Below are 21,458 nucleotides of genomic sequence, written 5' to 3'. Positions count from 1 at the left end.
CCAGAAGAAATGATTTATGATTTATCGGCTATTTTATGATTTATCGGTTTTATCAACACCAGCATACAGTACAGACGGAGCATGTTTAAATTAAGGATGCACGATAAATTATCAGCCATATCAGTATCGGCCGATCAATGGTCATTGTTTATGTTATCATTTCGGCCGATACTGATATGGCTGATCATTTATCGTGCATCTTTAATTTAAACATGCTCCGTCTGTACTGTATGCTGGTGTTGATATTGCCAGTCATTTCCTTTAAATCTGATGACACCATCCATGCAGCCTGACAGTACTGACAGTCTGTTGTTTCCTCACTTTATTCCTCAATGTTCTAGTGAAAATCTGGACCCTAAATGTAAAAAGTCAGGAGGTTCTCATCGTAGCCATTCTCTGATTCAGCCCTGCACGTCTCATGATCACACGCAGTCAGGCTAATTTCGCCTCTCATTTATTTGCCTATGACCCACTTCTGTTACTGTGTGTGCGTGTGTGTGTCAGTGTGCGCAGTAAGCCTGGGGAAAGATATGTACACATATGTACAGAACAAACACACACACACACACGCACGCACGCACGCACGCACGCACGCACACACACACACACACACACACACATGTAATATGCATGTATGGTATGTTTTGCATCATGTGCAGTATGTGAAACATTGATCTTTTTTTCTGTGTGGTTTCAGTGGTTCTCTGGAGTCACATATGACTTCTTCCCACAAAGCTAAAGAGGGTCCAGATGAAACTAGAGCTTTAGATGCAAGCCAGTTTGATCTCCCCTCAACTGTGTGTGTGTGTGTGTGTGTGAGAGAGAGAGAGAGAGAGAGAGAGGGAGGAGAGGTAGAGTGCATGATAGTGGGAGAGATCAGATACACAGATCGTTCCAGTGCTGGAGGTGATCGGACACAACTACGGATGTGTCGGGGGAAAGGCATTGCTTGCTCTTCTTAACATTCTCATCAGGTCTTATTTTGGTTCTGTCTCAGTGGACTCTGTTCTGTCAGTCCTGCCTGTGGAGCAAAAGAGGTCTTGGAATGAGAATGCTCGCACTACATGTTCAGGTATTTCTAATGAATTAGAGTGATTTTTCTAATGTCCTGAGAGTCAAAAAGTGAAAGCTGGGCTCTTGGAGTGGCCGAGGGACTTTGGGAAGTGTGGCTGCGTTGCTTTGTGTGTATGTGTGTTATCAACTCATCTGTGCATTGTAGATGCAGATGCTTCTATTTTTGGCCTTAATAAATGAGCGTGTGCGTGTGAGAGAGAGAGTGAGAGTGAGTTTTCTCTCAATTACACTTTTAGAGTGTGTGGGTGTGTGCTGTTTTTGGTGATGAGAGAGGCCTGCTGAGAGCAAAGGTAGGTCACAGCGCACAGGGAACATAGTGATACACTCAAACACTTATCCAGGAAACACCAGCACACTGTCAGTCTGATCTGTTGATGACATACCATGCTAGTTTTTAGTGATAGAAAGTAATGTGCACATTCTTAAACATCTTTGTGATTATATCAATGAGCAATTTGGTGTTACCACATGTTGGACATGAGCTTTTTGTATGCTGTTGATTTGGACAGCATCGATCAGTCTCCAGCATCATTTTCTTACTTTTGGTCCCAGTTTCTCATCTCGCTGTTGAAAGAGGTCAATCCTGTGCTTCCCTCCTTCTGTAGCGTCCCTGCTCGTTATTTAGGGCTTACGTAAATCCTGGCTTAACTTGTTCTGTATTTCACATTGTTTACACTGTACTTCACACGCTTGATTAGTAATTGATCAGTTTTTTTCAGTTTTATTTGCATTCTCCGTCTATGTAATTGTCGGCAGGCAAATCCGGCCTGATTCTCCCAAGTCAGCATTTGTCATCCACATCTTCAGATGTGCATTTAAATGCTGAAACTGAATGCAGCAAATGGAATTTAATGTGACTCTGCAAACCTCATAAAAGAATGGATTGAGACAGTTTGTAATTGGTTGTGTGTTTCTGATCTGCTTGCTATAGCGCATTGGGTCACATTGTATATTTTTGTATTTTCTCATCTGGTTCAAATCCTGTATCTGACTCATTCTTCAGTGGAACACAAAAGAAGATATTTCGAGAAATGTCTCAGTGGTTTTGTGTTCGCCCAATGGAACTGAATGTTGTCGACGTTTTTCTAAATATCTTCTTTGGCGTTGTGCAGAAGAAACGATAAAAGACTTAATTTTGGGAAATACGATCTCTTTAAATGTATTGTGAATAGTCCAGTTCATAGCTGTCCTCATACAGTACATACTGCAGAAAAATATGCCTGGAACATTCCGAGAAATGTTGTATAGTGTGTTACTAGTCAAGGTGACAGCTTGACCCTCTTCAGTTTATTTATTAGCAGCTATATATAGTAACTTTACTGCAGGAGATCTACTATATCTCCTTCACATGTGCTTCCATGGTTTATGTAGGGCAACAGAATGTGATCATTTCTGCAGCACTGGTCAGACGGGCAGTGGTCTTGTCTTTCTGGTCACATCTCACCATTTCTTGCTGATAAATATGAATTTACTGATATATAAATAAGAATATGTGTATGTGCCCTGCAATGGACTGTCCGTCTATCCAAGGTGTATCTTGTGAGATAGGTTGTATGATGAATCTTGTTATTTATGTTTGATCATAATTCTGTGATGACAGGGGTGTTCCTGAGTTCCCTGCATTTTTATGATAATTTTTTTTGTTTTAATAGAATAAATGTGACGGTAATGTGAGCTGTAATTTGGGGTGTCAAAGGTTTTGAGCTTTCTATAGTTGGAATGTGTAGTATATTGTTCATCACTGCATGTTTGTGTCTCTGTTGAAAGTAAATGTTAATAGATTTAGATCATCAGATCCATTCCAGAGATTCTCATCCAAAGCTTGATCACCTGGTTAAGGTGTGTTATTATTTGGGTTGAAGCGTCTTTTTAAATCATGTTTTGGCATGTTCATAGAAATAAAATGGTTTACTGTAGCTTGCCATGACCAGTCAATAAAATCATTTTTTTACAACCCGCCATAACAAAAGTAACAAATACTATGAGTTGAATTATCTAGGAATACTAAGAGTTCAATAATATAATTAGTTAAAAAATGATTTTGTTCCTCTGGATTGTACGGTGCTTTTTGCCACATGCAAAATGTCTGGACATAGAGCGTTCGGATTGGCTTGTTCATTGAATGAATAAAAAAGGATGTGCTGCTCCCCTGACTGTTTTGTCTGTTTACAGAACGCACGCCGATGTAGAGACAGGTGTGATTTATCCAGAAGCCGTCAGGAGGGAAAAAGTATCACACTTTAACAGACACAGCAATCATTACAGACTTCACCAGTGGTCTGATGTAAAAACTAATCAGGACATAAGCTCATAAAATCATTGCAGATAAACACGTTGACATGCGTAACGTGGGATGTTTGTAAATCAGCATGAAGTGGAAAGTGTTTTTACTTGCGAGCAGAATGGCGCTGTGCTGAGCTCAAGGGAATATGCAGAAAGGACCATTGGCTGCGCTGTCATTGGTTTGCTAATGTAGTGATGGACAATGAGAGAGAGAGAGAAAAAGAGAGAGAGAGACCAATACCAGACCTGGTTGCTCTACTTTTTTTTAACGGGTTATAAAAGTGGGACAGTCTGTTCCATGGAAGTTCTCCAATTAAAGTTTCTGGGGACCAATTCACTGGAAATATATCTATATTCACCCTGTCCTACATAGGCAGAGGCGGTGCTCTATGTATGTGAAACAGTGATGGAGTACAATAAGACAAGAAGTGTGTGAAGGATTTTTTTTCATGGATACGGAGCAGGCGAGCGTGCCGAACGGACGGTTGGATGTGTGTGTAAGATGCACCTTGTAGATAATATAGTGTAAAGTTTGACCTGGTAATGATCGGCTGGGTTTCTCTGACCTTTCTGTCGTGTCGGTTCGGTGAAATGGACACACAGATCGCTGCAGGTTTCGTGGCCTGGTCTGGTATCTCTGCACTTCTCGCTTTGTCCTTGGGCTGCTGGTTTCTGCGTTTCTCTCTCTGAATCGTCTCTAGAGATCGAAATGAGGACAGTGCTCTATTTTCCCCACCTGCCCCAGTCAACTGCCAATTATACTGCAGAAAGCTAATCGCAGACACATGTCTGCCTTCTCATTGGTCAGATTTTATTCTCCATTTAATATGAAGGGATCTGTGTATGTGCATGGTGTCATTAAAAATGTATTAGGCATCATGTGATATTTATTGTGGGTTATACATAAATAAAAGCGACAAAAAAGACACTTGGAACGAACACAAAAAATATTACAACACACAAGGAAGTTTATTTGCACACATTCTGTTATTATCATATTCATTTGTATTGTTAATATACAAATGAACATATGAGATGTAGGTTTTTATTTGAAAGAATTAGTCAATGATGTCCGGAACTGAAAATGACTAACATTCTTCTAAATATCTTTCTTTGTGTTCATTGGAAAAAAATCATATGCATTAACGCGCTAACGTTGACAGCCCTACTAATTATTTAATATAGTAATATAATTAGTCTCGATGAGGCCGTTAGACATTGTTACCTCTTGTTTGCATAAAGTTGCATAAAAGAAGTAAAAAGTACTTCAGTCTCATTCATGACTTGTTCTCTGTTAATCTCACCCCTCTAAAATGTATTCTTTCTTACTATTTTTCATTTTAGTCTGTCTAACCAACACGTGACGACAATACGCACAATGGCCCACCACCACGACCTCAACGCTGGTTGCTGACCCAAAGGATGCTGGGAAATACCAAGCGCTTTTTTGGCAGCATGGAGGACAAAGACGGTGAGGATGAGGAGGATGAAGAGGAGAGGTTGAGGAGAGGAAAACAAAATGGGCTGATAGATTTGGGAGCCAAAGAACATCAGAACCGAGGTGGACGCAAGACAGATGGGTCCAAGCCAGCGGCTGTCGTGATTGGCTGGCAACGAGGAGAGAGGCAACCGAGGGCGGTCAATTCTGCCCAAAGAGGAATTCCTCATTTGCCCAGTCAGCCGACTCTGTTTTATCAGACGACCAATCAGCCGATGTATCATCCAGTCTTGACCAATCAGCAGTCCCGGAGGCGTATGATGGAGCGGAGTATGACCGCGGTCACGCCTGTAGAAGACTCGCATCTCGCCGTGATTGTGTTCCGAATTGGCATACCTGATATCAAACAAACGGTCTGTACATTTCTCTTGACATGCATTTAGATTTACTCTACAGATAGCAAATTAGCCAAATACATATATCATTGCTGTCCTTCTGAAACCTCAAGTGTCCAAATCGGCTGTTTTTCAGGAAATGGAAAAACACTGTACTTTTAAAATGATTAAATACTGTGGTGTCAAAGTTGACAAGCACTTTTTTAATACTTTTTATTGGTTAGATATTTACAAATCCTAGTGACACACAAAAAGGGTGACGAGTAATAATGATTTATGGCAACAACAACAAAAATCACGAAGTATGGAGATATGAGGTTTCAGAAGGACAGCAGTGATATGCAAAAATTGACTGATCAAATTCTTCTGAAGTGAAATGGATGTTAAATCTTATATATTGATTTTAGGGCTTGGTTTTTGTCAGCAATTCACTGTTTTGTATATTTTTATTTCTTGACATTTTAAATTTCAGAATTTAAAACAAGGGTTGATACTTAAATGAACATACTCATAAAAAATTTAAAATGAAATATCTATCTAAAAAAAATACATTAGAAAAATAATTTTAATTTTTTATGCCTTGAAATCTTCTGCAGCAAATCTCAAATCACACATGGTGCCAAATTTAACACATCGCTGCACCTTACTGTATTAATATTATAGATATACAGCTGCAGAAAAAATAAAGAGACAATTTCAAAATTATTTTCAGTTTTCTTGAATTTACTATTTACAGGTATGTGTTTTTGGTAAAATAATCATTTTTGCTTCATTTTGTGAACTACTAACAACATTTCTTCCAAATGTCAAATAAAATGTTGTTATGAATTTACATTTATTGGCTGAAAATTTAAACTGGAGAAACAGCTGAAAATAACAGAAAAGATGCTCTGTATTTTTTCAACCTCAAATACGGTGAAGAAAACAAGTTCAGATTCACTTTTAAGCAATACAACAGTCATATTTGTACAGTCAGTATTTCACATTGCTGCTGGATGACTTTGTCACTCCTGAGGTTTCATTTTGTTAAAATTCAACAGACACTGGACTGGAATGACCACAATACATCTAGAAATGATGATTAAATGAACATTTGGAATGCTCTCTTGATTTTTTTTGTCCACGGCTGTGCTGTATATAATACATATTAAATTATGATACTCTATTTACTCATTATGTGTCTCAGTGTAAAAGTGGGAGGGGTTGAATCGTGTGTGTGTATAGCTATTCTGGGGAAAATGTGAATACACACACTCATTTAGAGTTTCCTTGTCTAATATGTGAGAAAGCGCTTTCCTAATTTAAAGGGGTCACATGACAGGGCTAAAATGAATATTATCGTTTGTTTTAGATGTAATGCAATGTGTATACACGATTTAAGGTTAAAAAATGCTGTATGTTCCACATACCATGCATGTTTGTATCTCCTCTTTGCCCCGCCTCTCTGAAACGCGCTGATTTTTTACAAAGCTCATGGCTCTGAAAAGCGAGGTGTGATATGATTGGCCAGTTTACAAGTGCGTAGTGATTGGTGGAAATACTGCAAACGTGTGACGAAAACACTTCTTACCATATTTGGAACATCAGGTTCCTCTTCAATTGTACTGACAGGTACGCCCACCTTACTTGCGTATACATTTGTGCGGTCTTAGTCAACTCATACCACGAACTGACGTAGATTTGTGGGGGTGTGGTTACACGAGGTGTTTCAGGTAGGTCTGGGAGAGCATTCGCTTTTAGATAGAATGCATCTTTTGTTCCCCCACTTTAATTTTTGCAATTTTACGTGTCTAATACATGCATGGGCAACTTATAACACACCAAAGAAAAAACGTATTCGCACCATATGACCCCTTTAATGTGAATAATCTTTCTCATCCAAATTTCAATTATGAGCTAACTTTAATTGCACCACGTTAACAATCCATGCATAATTAGTGGTGCATGTATGCATTTACTCCCCATATACAGTAGCTGACATCATTCCAGATGTGTTTTTGGATGAACAGAAAAATAATCGATTACTTTCTAACAGCAAACAAATCTTTCTTTCAATTTAAAATGTACTGACATTAAAGGAGCATACTGGGTTTGAAAAGCTCATTGGACGACACAAAATAATTTTGATCAAATCTAGGGAATTTCTTAAAAGTTCTTTCCCTGAAGAACATTTATTTTTTATATTTGATCATGTAGGTTGTTAAGGATATTATAAATGCTTCCTTCATTTTTAAGATTTGGCAGGATTTCTTTTATCTGGCTCGTCCTTCACTCTGAAACAGTTCAGTGTATTCCTCAGTTCTTCTTTTACCCCTGTTTTCTCTCTCGCCATCTGCAGAAGTGTTTGCGCTTTGATCCGGATTCCACCGTTTGGAGTGCAAAGCAACAGATTATTTGTTCTCTCAGCGAGACGTTGTGGGACGTCTACAATTATGGCCTTTTCCAGCCAGCTGGAGAAGGAAGAGATGCCAAGTTTCTGGAGGAAGAGCGTTTGCTGGGAGAATTCTCACAGTCCCTGGAGAAGGGTGTGCCCTACCTGGAGGTGCTGTAGCAAATACTACATCACAGACTGCCCTCAAACGCTCAGGAATATTATGCTATATGTCACCCAGTTTGTTCCGAAACCCTGTGACCTAGAAATTTGTGAGGTCCAACTAGTGTTGTACATAATGCAGTGCAAAGTTTACTTGGTGTATTTATTCGTTCGTAAATGTTTACACCTAGCCCACATGCAGTGTTAATTTCGTTAACGAAAACTATGACGAAAAGTATTCGTTAACGACATGTTTTCACTGACGAAAACGAGACGATAACTAAATAAAAATGAATGCATGATAACTAAAACTGTAATAAAAATATACTGACATTTTCGTCAACTAATAAAAACGAGACGAAAATATTCTTGTCCCACCTGGCGGACATCAGTTTGCGCGCATGTGCTGCTTATCTCATATAAACGGCAGAAGTCTCTGGGAGAAGTGGAAGCACACACATGTATTCTGTGTCTCCACGCGGGTTACAAAGCGTCTTATTTTCCTTCACGATCGCCGGTAAAACGCCGCAAACTTGAAGCGCGACTGCAGGCGAGTCACCCCGAAACACATTACGAAGGCAAGCTCAAGTGTTTTTATATGCCTATGTTAACTTAACACGAGCTGCTGCATAACGTGAAATGCAACATAGAGTCAGCCAAAAGAAACCAGCGCTGTCCTCTACTGATTATAGAAGTGATGAAGTGAGTCAAACTGTACATTCCAACCAGTAACATGTTTGCATGACTAAAGAAATGTAATACAATTTATATAATATGTCTTTTTGAAAGCTATTCTCATTCATTGCTGTATCAGGCAAAGACAGTGCAGCTCTTTCTTCAAAGAGGCATGCCATGAGCCAATAGCCTTTGAGTGTGAGCCGTGTGCGTTTCATTGGTTGAATGAACTGAATGAACACGCCCTACTTAACGAGTCAATTGAGTCAAATGGAATTGAACGAACTGGAACATGTCTTTCATGGTCTAATACTCCAACAATGCATATCTAGTTACTGGAATTTTCTGAAAAATAAAGGTAATGACCTGGTTTAATTTTATTCTAAGGTGAAGTGAATTATGTCAAAACAGTTGAATCTTTGTATGGAACTATAATGTATATTTATTCGACTAAAATGTTTTTCATATTTCGTCGACTAAAACTAGACTGAAACTAAAATGATGGGGTTGACTAAAATGTGACTAAAACTAAATTGCATTTTCGTCAAAAGACTATGACTAAAACTAAATCAAAATTTGCTGTCAAAATTAACACTGCCCACATGTTAATGAAATGAAACCAGAGGCAGGTGAGATGACATCATCGGATTACCTGGGCACAGGAAATCACATGCTGTTAAAGCAATATACATTCATATGAATATAAATTAACAAAATATCCAGAGATAACAATCCAGTAGCCCTTCATAAATGTTTATGACTGTTATGATTTTCTATATTTCATAATCTGGGATTTAGCCTTGGATAATTAATAGTTTTCTTTTTCCCCTTCTTTCCCACACGTCTTTCCCATCACAGTTCAGATATAAGACACGAGTCTACAAACAGACAAACCTAGATGAGAAACAGCTGGCCAGACTCCACACCAAGGTACAAACAAAGAAACACACGCACACGCACACACAGGCTTTGGTTGACTATCCCCGTGGGGACAGTCCATAGGCGTAATGTTTTTATACTGTACAAACTGTATATTCTATCCCCTATCCCTAACCCTATACCTAAAGATCATAGAACACTTTTTGCATTTTTAGATTTGTAAAAAATATTGTTCTGTACAATTTATTAGCTTTTTTGCCCCTGGGGACCTCAATTTTGGTCCCCATGGTGACACGAGTCCCCATGTGTTAGTGTGTATTCAGGTTTAGGTCCCCACCGGGATATACACACACGCACACACACGCACGCACACACACACACGCACACGCACACGCACACGCACACGCACACGCACACACACACACACACACACACTGTATAATATGACACATTTAGTATCCGTGTATGTTGAGCACACTACACAGGGTGCCAGTGTTTGTGTGCGTCTCCCTCTACAGGCCAATCTGAAGAAGTTTGTGGACTATGTTCAGACTGGAGCAGTGGAGAAGCTGGGTAAAGCTCTGGAGAAAGGACTGGATCCGAACTACCATGACACTGAGAGCGGAGGTGAGACGCACTGTCAGTCCTCCTCGTACAACAACCAGTTCATGAGAATTTGATTTGATCAAACCTCCGGTAGGGCTGGGCCATATATATCGCTATTCCCACTAATTATACATGTCTAAATCGATTCTGTGTTTTATGCACATCTCTTCTGTGAACTACGGCTCTTTGATAAGTAGGAAGTACCGGTCGATCAAAAATCACTACGAGATTAGTTGTTTATAACGTGCATTTGAAAAAGCAAACATCATCATAACAAATATACTTTATTTTCATGAAAATACCTGAAAAGGTTTAAAGAACATAGAATATGACCAATGGTATTTCCTGGAACAGATGCTGCGGCCCAATCCGCACACTATCCGTCCTGTAAATAATATTCGAAAGGAGAATGAGCATGTCCCAAATCGTAGTATGTTGAAAAGAGTATTCCAAAGATTCCTGGATGGTCTACTACTTCTGGTAGAAATTCAAAGTGCAGAACGATGCACAGTCTAACGGCTAATATTACCCACAAATCACCACAAGTAGGCGGAGTTTAGTGATGCTCTACTGCGTTAATAAATTATATAACTGATCCGTCACTTAATTAACAAATGTAAGTATACAGTAAACATTACATACGAAATAATGAATGAATAAATACATTAAAGGTGTGATGAACTGGGCTTGTTTATTGTTTTATTCTGTTGTATGAGGTCTACTTATGACGTTCGCATGGTTTTTACATTCAAAAACATCAAAATCATTAAGTAATAGGCTATTTTCTACCCGGGTTTTGAGGCCGGCTTGACAAACGATCGGTTTGAATGGGCGTGCCACATTGAAGACTTGGAAGTAAACGCCCACTGCTATGATTGGATAGCAGTTTGCGTAGTTGGAGCCTTCTGTGAATTTGGTTAGACACGTAACGTTAGGTTACACATTGCCATATCAAGCGATCTCTAACAAAGCAATAGTGACGCATAGTACAAAAATGTTGTACTCCCATAAGATTGCTGCACCATTCCTATCGGATCCAATATTGATGGCACAGCACTGCTTTTTCATTTGAGTCTCTCCGCAAATCCATCGTCGACCTCTGCCTTGTTCACCTGAGCTGGAACCTCTTTAAAAATAAACTTCAACCACGCATTACTAATGTGGGAATCCGAAGGAAGATTATGCAGCGACTGTGTTCTTCCACAACCAGGCACTGACTCCACAATATTTTGCGATCTTTAACGGCATGTTTATTGCTTGCTCGCTCTATCTGGTTCCAATACTGTCATACGGGAACCAGTGGGCGGGGCTAGAGAAGTAGTCGTTGATATTCTTCTGTGGAGGCGGTGTTCAACCTTGATAGGTGCATTCCAGGACCTGGCGTTCGCTGGGCCTGGAGTCAATAACAGTTATAATTTCAGTAACAAGGGCGTTTTCAGTTCTGACACTGACAGGATGTTTGCTTGAATACGATTCCCTCTTACACAACAAAAGCTCAGGTTAAAATTTAGGTCTTAATTCATCACCCCTTTAATGGAAAGAAGAGCTGTATTTTGATGTGAGTGACAGTTAATGGCCACAATGTTGTCTAGGCAACAACGGCCACTTCTGCTTCCTGTTAGTATGTCCCAGTGCTTGCATATTGTTTTGCTACACACTAAAATGTATATACTTTTACATTACAAAAACAGTACATACTTTTAGGCCAATAGAGAGGCTCAGAGATGACGTATTTTTGTATGCAAAACCCGGAAGCGAGTTAGCATTCCGGTTCCATCGAAGTCTATGGGTTTATTGAAAGGGTTTTTGGTAAATTGTCCGAAATAAGGTCTGTGGTAAACAAAACCTCTAAATATTTTCATGTTTTATTATATGATATAAAACACACCAATTATAACCTGCTTGTGATTTTTTTAAAGCCTTATTGTGTCTTAAAAATGGCAGTTGCTAACAAGTTGGTAAAAACGACTACTTCCTTTGGCGGGGACGTTAGACGTCATCGCGCATGTAAAGCTCACAAATAATGCAACATGGGCACAAATCTCTTAAAACGTAGATGCGGATTCAGTCACTGAGTAATTACTTACCAGTGAACACATTTTTAATAAAGTTTGAAAGAGACTTTGTGGTGGTGACGTTGATATCGAGCGACCTTAAGTGTAGTCTGTTTATAGCATCCTGTTAGCTTTTTACTTCTGACGACTGTATTTCGGCTTCAACAGTAACAAATGTTGTGTTAATTTGTAAAGATTATCTTGATATACAAAACGTGTAAACATCATAAACCTTTGTTAATCACAGAGCTTATTTTTTGTGATCTTCTGAAAGTCTATGAAAAAATGTATAGGCTTTAGGTTGAGGGAACCAGTGCGGCGCTTCCAGTTTAGCCTGCAAAAATACGTCATATCTGAGGTACTGGATTGGGACGCAGCATACGTGTGTAAATCGTTCTGCTTCTGTGTCCCATATTCAGAGTTTCTGCACGAGAGCGCCCTCTGGCTTTCGGATGTTGCGGCATAATTGCATGATATATCGTCCCAGCCCCAAGATGTTTTATTGTAATGAAAAACAAAATATGAATTTACTGATTTTTTATTCTGCACTTTCATTCAAAACTGACTTTTTAACTACTTATTCTTAAAGTCCCAGTGAAATATATAATGACACTGCCTATTTTTTTCATGAAATATTGCAGTGTTTATTATAAATAGTTTATCAATGTGGGTCATTCTCTTTTTAAAATTCGTGTGCCCTCATAATCTTTAGTTAAAATCTGAAAATGCACTTCCTTCCTGTAATGACTATCCATCTTAAATGACGTAAATTAGACGACTTGGATGGAGCATCCGTTAACTCCTCCCCTTAAACTGTCAGTCTACAGTCAACAGCTGTTTTTATACATCCAATCAAATTGCAGAGAAAGACGAAACAAAAGCCCACTATTTTCTCATTAGAAATTCCATTTCACTTAAAAATACGTCAAAATACGGAAGTAAAAACGATCGTAACTTCCGGTTCAGGGGGACTTTAAATTAGTTTAAATTAATCTCTCTCATGTACCTTCTCGGGATCAGTTCCACATTTATGGAATGATCTGCCCGCTGCTACAAGATCAGCAGATTCTGTAGCCATCTTTAAGAACCATCTGAAAACACATCTCTTCCGTCAACACCTGACTGATCAGTTCTGACTTCTATCTCTTTTCTACTCTTTCAAAAAAAAAAAAAAAAACTTAGCTCTGTATACTGTGGTAGGCTATATGAGACCAGTTTTCTTTTATTGCACTTATGCTTTTTGTTGTCCTTATGTTGTTCCATTGCTTCCATTGTTTCCCTCATCTGTATGTCGCTTTGGATAAAAGCGTCTGCTAAATGACTAAATGCAGTGTTCTAATTGTGTCAAGGCTCTTGGGGGGTCCCCTAACCAGTCTTCAAAAAAAAAAAAAAAACAGACGGAGCTGCCAGTACAAGAATCAATCACATGATAGTTTGGATCATTTTAGTAATTTGACCACGTACACATAAATGTCCTTAACATGTTGATAATCCATTAAAAGAGATCCACATGAGGGAGAGATTAAAAGACTTTTTTTGCTTTTTTTGCAGTGACCATGCTATCGATCTTGCTGTAAATTTTTTTATTTTGCATTGTAGCCTAGATTTTTTTCATAAGATTTTGCCTAGGTTTGATGTCTTTCTTGCTGAGATTTCACTCATTGTAAAATCTCTTAAATTTATTTATAGCAATAAGAATAACAAGTTTTTCAAAATGTATTATAACATTTTCTTACTAATTGAGATTTTCCTGTCCTCTTATTTTCCTTATTTTTTTCTTGGCCATTGATTTTTGTTCTTTATATTATTGTACTGCGGTGCTGTTACCTTTTTTGGAATATTAATAAAAATCATTGGAGCCAGTGAGGGAGAGGACGCGTCACCTCATGGAGAAGCGTATGAGCGTTTTAAACACGATTAATCTCTTGATAATGTAGATCAAGTATATGAAAATAATCCATATGAACCAATGCAGGATAAGAAAAACGAATGTCATTCCTTTGGGCAAAAGCAGAAGCCTTCTGGTCAAAATCGGAGCTCATGTTTGCAGAAGGGAGCGCAAAATAATCTCTGGGGAATGCGAAAGTTTTCTGAGGGAAAGAAAACTATTCTTGGAGAAACGCAATGTTGCAGGAACGCAATGTTGGGGAGAGCAAAATATTTAAAGTTTTTCACTCCCTTTCCTATTTTCCACCACCTGTATGTCTCTGTAGTGGCTCAGTGTCGCATCTGTTTTGACAATGTGAGATAACATCGTACATAAAGAAAGACTTGCGCATCAAAATTATACTAGCCTAACTGTAAAGTTTTAAGATAAACGCTTACAATATGAGAGGATCCACACGCAGCCAGTGTCTTGCTGCGACATCTCTGTACATGTGTCACGGTTCAGCGAGGAAACCAATGAGAGGATCCACGTGCAGTAAAATATTTAATCAAAAAGACACATAAGGGTAGCTCAGTGGTCCGAGAACCACGAGGGAGCACATACAACAACGATTCACAACAGACAACTGAACACCAGGGCTATATATGCACAGGTGAAGGGACAAACAGGTAATGAGACACAGGTGAGACCAATACACGATAACGAGACAAACCATGATGGAATTTCTGGAGTCCTTACAAAAACGCAGGCAGTACACAGAGTAGCATAGCGCCCTCAGGTTGCGAAATGAGGCGCCAGCAACAGGGCGTGACAGCATGTCTTCATTGAACACTGGTGCGCTTGAGCATGCATGAATTTTTCAGATAAAAATTACATTTTACTTTTATGAAACTTGTACAAATAATGAACAAAAGTGTTTTGTTTTAGCATGATCATTTGACAAAGAAAGTTAGTTGTCTAGTTTTAATGAAAAACAAGGGGACCCTCAAGTTCACTATTTTAGACCTTATGTGAGGTCCCTTAAGGCTTATGAGGGGTCCGGGACCGCCCCAGCCCCCCTCAATTCGAACCCTGACTAAATGTAAATGTAAATGTAGTTTTTTTTTATTTGTCCGTAAACTAAAAAATCCGCCACAGCAAACAGAGCATCCTAATGCGCTCACGTTGTGCGTGTATGCTTGCTTGCCTAATATCCACGGAATGCGCACCTGCAGATCTCAGCGGAATTACATGGATTTTAGCGTTTGTCGTTGACAAGTTATAACATTACACACACAACGTGAGAGCATAACTAGAATGCTGTGACAGATTTTTCAGCCTAACGTTATCCTCCTGTATATACGATACATGTACGTCAATTCAGACTGTTGATAAATATTACTTACATCGGCAGCTTTGTCTCGTTCAGTTGGTCTCGATCCCTCTTGATTAACAACTTTGAAGCTAATCCTGCTTGTACTGTCCCAAGTTGATAAAGCACTCCGGCTTGAAGTGATTCGCTCAACAAGCAGGTTTTTACTTATGGTTTCTGAGGGATTTCCACTAAAATTAAAATAAATCCACTCCTGTCTCTTCTGAGGTTGGGACTCTGTGCAGCGACAGGGATGTGCACGAATATTCTAATATTCGATCCGCAATAACTATTCGAATATTAAAAATGCTATTCGAATATTCCTATTTTTCATAAGAATAAAACTGCGTCCCCACAAGGTTAAGTTACCGTTACAGAAGACCTTAGAGTTGTCACGTCTTATTTAACGCTTCTTCACTTCTTCTGTAATGATTTTTAATGTACAGAAAATATAAAAAAATAATTTGTATGTGTTCCTAAATCTTTGTTCACTCAGATCTCAAGCTAGTTTAAATATTTTAAGTTTACACACTGGATGCCCGGATCACGTTTTATGCTCGGCTCACATCACTATATTAAAATGTTTCAAAACTGGTGAGCCACAGAATTCGTTAACATTACTTACATTAGGTATAAAAATATCAACGTAATATTAAATGATTAACAATAATTCGTTTATTACCATTACTTGTTCGGTTGTGCCGTTATTCTTAGTAAATTCATATTCGTTCGTTAAAAATTTAATATTAAGTAATGCTAATTTCAACAACTTGAAACATGCAAATGTACATTTCACTGCAACAAATGAATTTGGCCTTAACATAAGCCTAGCACCTTTTTACATACCCAAAAGCAAGAATTTTCCTTCTAGAAGTTCAAATAGGGTCGTCGCCTTCAAGTTACAGCCTGTAAATCAATTCGCGCTGTGATTCCTTACCTTAGTTGAAATCAATAGGCCTACCTTATTTATTGATGCAAATCCAATGCAAAGCTAAACAAGACAGACACTGACCGTGAACGACAAAGAAAACAATATTTATCAGCAGAATATCTTCCTCAGATGAGGTCACGTAATCAACTCAACTCAACTCAACTCAACTTTATTTATATAGCGCTTTTACAATTTTCATTGTTACAAAGCAGCTGTACATGAGACACATTGACTACAAGCAAAACAATCAAAGTTGTACCTGCAAAAACAAGAAAAGGTTGAAAACACAGAAGACAGACACACCCACACACAAAACACTCCACACACACAACACGCACCAACACACACAGACACAGAGACACACACACACACGGATGCGCACGCACACACACACAACACACACACACACACATACACACGTACGTACACAGACAAGTACGCACACACACACACGCTCAGTGAGAGCACACATTTAGGATAAAGGAGAGAGAAGCACAGGTCAAATATAACAGATAATAAATTCCTATATGCAATATTAATTAAGTAAAACTTTAAGATTCTAAAGCAGCCCCCCCGGTCAGGCAGATAGTGCAAAAACAGTATGCAAACGGTGGCGAGGAACCCAAAACTCTAATCGAGAAAAAAAACCTCAGGAGAACCCAGGCCCAACCAGGGGATTCCAGTTCCCCTCTGGCAAAAGCTGCTGCCTCTGCACAAGCTCCAGAGAACTTGCACAACAAGGCTAAATAAAATAAATAAACTTAATAATAAAATAAATTATAGTTTAAGATTATCATTAATAATCTAATAGCATTTGAAGTTTTGTGGTGAAGACATGTCAAGAGACCGCGTCCTTCTTTATCCAGCTCTATCATCTCAGCTCTTGTCAGGTCCCCACTTCCCATTCTCCGCTCTACCATCAGGTCAGGCCATGAACTGCATCCTGCTCGCTGTGGTAACCTTGGAACAATGAGACAAGACTGGCTGAGAGTAGAGTACTGTTCTGTACTCTTTGATGCAACAAGTACATCAGTTGTGTTTTTGGTTCCGGTTGATCTAACTAATGCAGCCTAAACCCTCTGAAGATTTATATTATGGAAGAGTAGTGTATGCAAGATTAAAAAGATGCGTCTTTAGTCTAGATTTAAACTGACAGAGTGTGTCTGCCTCCCGGACAGTGCAGGGAAGACTATTCCAAAGTTTAGGCGCTAGATAGGAAAAGGATCTACCACCTGCACTTGATTTTGAAATTCTAGGTATTACCAACTGACAGGACGCCTGAGAGCGTAATGCACGTGAAGGACTGTAATACAAAAGGAGTTCATTCAAGTACTGAGGAGCTAAACCATGTAAGGCTTTATAGGTAATAAGCAAGATTTTAAAGTTAACGCGATGCTTTATAGGTAACCAGTGCAAGGTTGACAGAACCGGGCTAATATGTTCATACTTTTTTGTACGTGTAAGAACTCGAGCTGCCGCGTTTTGGACCAATTGGAGTTTTTGTAATAAGCCTGCAGGGCAACCACCTAACAGTGCATTACAGTAATCTAGTCTTGATGTCATGAATGCATGAATTAACTTCTCTGCATCTGAGATTGACAGCATATGACGTAGTTTAGATATATTCTTAAAATGGAAAAACGCAATTTTACAGGTGTTGGCGACGTGGCTCTCAAATGACAGATTACTATCGAATAGAACGCCAAGATTCTTTGCTGACGACGAGGGTTTTATGGAACATCCGTCAATAGTTAAACAGTATTCTTGGTTGTTACTTATAGCAGTTTTCGGTCCAATAAGTAACACTTCCGTTTTGTCCGAGTTCAGTAATAAAAAGTTGTTACTCATCCAGTTTTTTATATCGACTATGCATTCCATTATTCGATGGAACTGCTGTGTTTCATGAGGCTTCGAGGAAATATAAAGTTGAGTATCATCAGCATAACAGTGAAAGCTAACTCCGTGTCGCTTTATTATATCTCCTAGAGGTAGCATGTATAATGCGAAGAGCAGAGGCCCTAAGACTGAGCCCTGTGGTACACCGTACTGGACTTGCGATTTGCGTGACACCTCATTGTTTATTGCTACAAATTGAAAACGGTCGGATAAATAAGATTTAAACCATTTCAAAGCTATTCCCTTAATGCCGACATAATTTTCGAGTCTATGTAGGAGTGTGCTGTGGTCAATGGTATCGAATGCAGCACTAAGGTCTAGCAGCACCAATAACGAGATACAACCTCGGTCAGACGCCAATAGCAGATCATTTGTAACTCTGATCAAAGCAGTCTCTGTACTGTGACATGCTCTAAATCCAGACTGGAATTCTTCATTGATGTCATTCCTTTGGAGGAAGGAGCATAATTGAGTTGAAACTACTTTTTCCAGAACTTTAGATATGAAAGGTAGATTCGATATAGGCCTGTAGTTCCTTAGTTCTCTAGGGTCGAGTTGGGGTTTTTTGACAAGGGGCCTTATAACAGCCACCTTATATGCTTTAGGCACATGTCCTAATGTCAGAGATGAGTTAATAATACCAAGAAGAGGATCTATAATTTCTGGGAGCATCTCTTTCAGTAGATTTGTAGGTATAGGGTCTAGTATGCATGTTGTTGATTTAGATGATCTAATAATTTTAGACAGCTCATCTTGATCTACGGTATAAAATAATTGCATTTTCTCCTTAAGGGCGCTGTAGTTAGTTTGTTCAGCGGGTTTCACTTCTGATTGCATTGTTATAATTTTTTCTCTAATATCTTGGATTTTATATGTGAAGTAGTTCATATATTCATCACTGCTATGCTGATATACAGGATCAGAAGTCACTGACGATTTATTTTTTGTTAATTTAGCCACCGTGTTAAATAAAAACCTAGGGTTGTGCTGGTTTTCTTCTATTAGTGATGAAAATTAGGCGGATCTAGAAGTTATTAGGGCTTTCCTGTATTTTCGAATACTATCCTTCCATGCTGTACGAAATACCTCCAATTTAGTTTTCTTAAAGTTGCGCTCCATTTCATAATCAGGGAAATCAATGGCTCCGTCTTTGTTGCGGGGTATTTTTTAGGATCTTAACAGTCGGCATGAGGTATCAAGCCCGTTTACTTTATTTATTATCAACATTATAAACAATAAAGCCAGATATTATTGTCAGATCTGGGTTTTGTTACCGGAAGTTATTGAAGAGCAGCACGTTTTCTCCGCTGTCGACTTGTTGAACAGACTTTCACCAGAGTAAAATAGACCTATATGCTTGTTTTTCTTATCAAGAACATGTAAAACAAAATAAACAAGATAACCATATCAGACTGTCAATATACGTTGCGTTTTGTTTTGTCTGTTTTCTTTTTGTATTATACAGTTCCGCGCAGGTTTAAATGCAGTTTTTATATATTTTTCTATTTTTTCAACATAAAAAACAGGATATAATATTAATGCATCATGAATATTTAATGATAATTATAAGCTTAATGTGAAATTGTGACTAAATAAAAACGTAACAAATTACGTCATCATTAACTTAATTTAAATAAACCAATATTTTTATGAGCTCAAATATTCGAATATGAAATTATTGAAAAATGCCCATCCCTAGCAGCGACTACATTGCATGTTGCATGTTGTCCACGAACTTTAGCCATGGCGTCACGTACACCACTGTCGCTTGTGAAAACAACAATGGCAGCAGCGCCGTGGGTGGAATTGTGTAGATTAAGGGGCGGTAATATTAAAATAAGATCCTGCTTTTACGTAACAACAGGAACGAAATCTGAACGGCTCGATTTCTCACATGCTTGGAGGGAAAGGCTCATCAAAACAAACTTACTGGGATCTTGTTTTTCACGTTTTCTGGGTTGCTAGATGCACCGGGGACCCGATTATAGCAGTTAAACACAGAAAATATTGGATTTTCATCCGATGACTCCTTTAACCACAGTAACACCAATTTGCCAAATGTGCTGTCAGTTTATTTAGGCTTTCAGTGTGAGCACTGAGGTTGCGAGATGTTATGATCTAGTTTGTATATGTCATGTAGTAATTTGCAGAGGTGGACGAAGTACACAACTTCCTTACTTGAGTGAAAGTACAGATACTACTGGTCAAATATTACTCCACTACAAGTAAAAGTTGTAAAGACAGATTCTTACTTGAGTAAAAGTACAGAAGTACGTGCTTTTAAAAATACTCAAGTATTAAAAGTAAATTTCCTTTATGTCAGTTGTGCATTGTTTTATTGTCGTATACCTTGTGCCTCTGAAGCAACCTACTGAATACACAGAGTAGCTCACAGTATCAGTTGTATTAAAGGAGTAGTTCACTTCAAAATTTGCCCCCATTGACTTTCCATAGTAGTTTTTATTCCTACTATGGAAAGTCAATGGGGGCAAATTTTGCAGTGAGCAACTCCTTTAAGAGCTTTATATGTTTAGCACACATATGTTTAGTTTAGATATAATCCTTTATGATCATTTAGCCTAATTATCCTCATTAGCCCCCCAGGCCTATATGTATTTATGAGCAGTGTTCTTTTATTTTGTATATTCCCTTAACCAGTTTTAGCAGCAATTTACCAGTAAGTAGTAAGGTTCTTGTAAATAGTAAAGTGTAGAAGCCATGTGTTTGTTGGACTTATTACCATAATTTAACTACAAACATAAACTATAGCTAGTATAATAATGAATATAATTAAACTATGGTATGTTTAGTTGCTGTGGTTTTACTAAAGATTATTAATTGGTGTATGGTTCCTATATTTAGAAAATGGTAAATTTGTGGATACTGTGGTTTTAATGCAAATACCATCCCTGCTGAAAAAAAACTATGATTTTTTTCATTAGAATGAGATTTTTAAATTAAATTCCTCTTTGTAGTGTGTTTTGGGTTTTATTCCAATAGGATTTACCATCCCACCAATAGAATCCATCACATATCAGTAGAACCATTACAGTTTCCATTTAAACCAATACAAATCCCTTTAAAACCAATAAAACCATTATAACTTCTTTAATAGTTTCTATTGATTTTTCAGCAGGGTGCAAGTATCCATAGTACAATTCCCATTATAACCATTAAATCCATTACATTTTATGTTGTATTTTGGGCAGGGTTCTATTGTTTTTATTTCAACAGGAATACTTCAACTGTAGTTACTTCAGTAAAAACATCATTCATTTTACAAATCGCTTTAAATGATATAGCAGCAGATCAGAAGTTAACACGCACGTGTAGCTCAAGGTGTATGTGATGCTTATTTACCGTTTAGCCGTTATGCCGAACATTTTCATGACAATGTTTCAACGATCTTTGACTGATCGTAACTCACAGATGATTACACCACACTTTAACATGTG

At 38.3% G+C, this 21,458-nt stretch overlaps 1 protein-coding gene across 1 annotated transcript in view; it reads left to right on the top strand.

The window, feature by feature from the left end:
- The first annotated feature begins 875 nt into the window (after positions 1 to 875).
- Positions 876 to 21,458, top strand: part of LOC130546690 (SH3 and multiple ankyrin repeat domains protein 1) — a 70,069-nt gene continuing 49,486 nt past the window's right edge. Inside the window, exons 1-5 of the mRNA XM_057322058.1 lie at positions 876 to 1,072; positions 4,702 to 5,208; positions 7,529 to 7,732; positions 9,257 to 9,328; positions 9,796 to 9,904. Coding sequence (XP_057178041.1) covers positions 4,780 to 5,208; positions 7,529 to 7,732; positions 9,257 to 9,328; positions 9,796 to 9,904 — 814 coding nt within the window. The 5' untranslated portion in view covers positions 876 to 1,072; positions 4,702 to 4,779. The remainder of the gene's footprint in view (positions 1,073 to 4,701; positions 5,209 to 7,528; positions 7,733 to 9,256; positions 9,329 to 9,795; positions 9,905 to 21,458) is intronic.

Source organism: Triplophysa rosa, linkage group LG23, assembly GCF_024868665.1.
Source record: "Triplophysa rosa linkage group LG23, Trosa_1v2, whole genome shotgun sequence".
Lineage (NCBI taxonomy): Eukaryota > Metazoa > Chordata > Actinopteri > Cypriniformes > Nemacheilidae > Triplophysa > Triplophysa rosa.
This window is presented reverse-complemented; position numbering and strand designations above follow the sequence as displayed.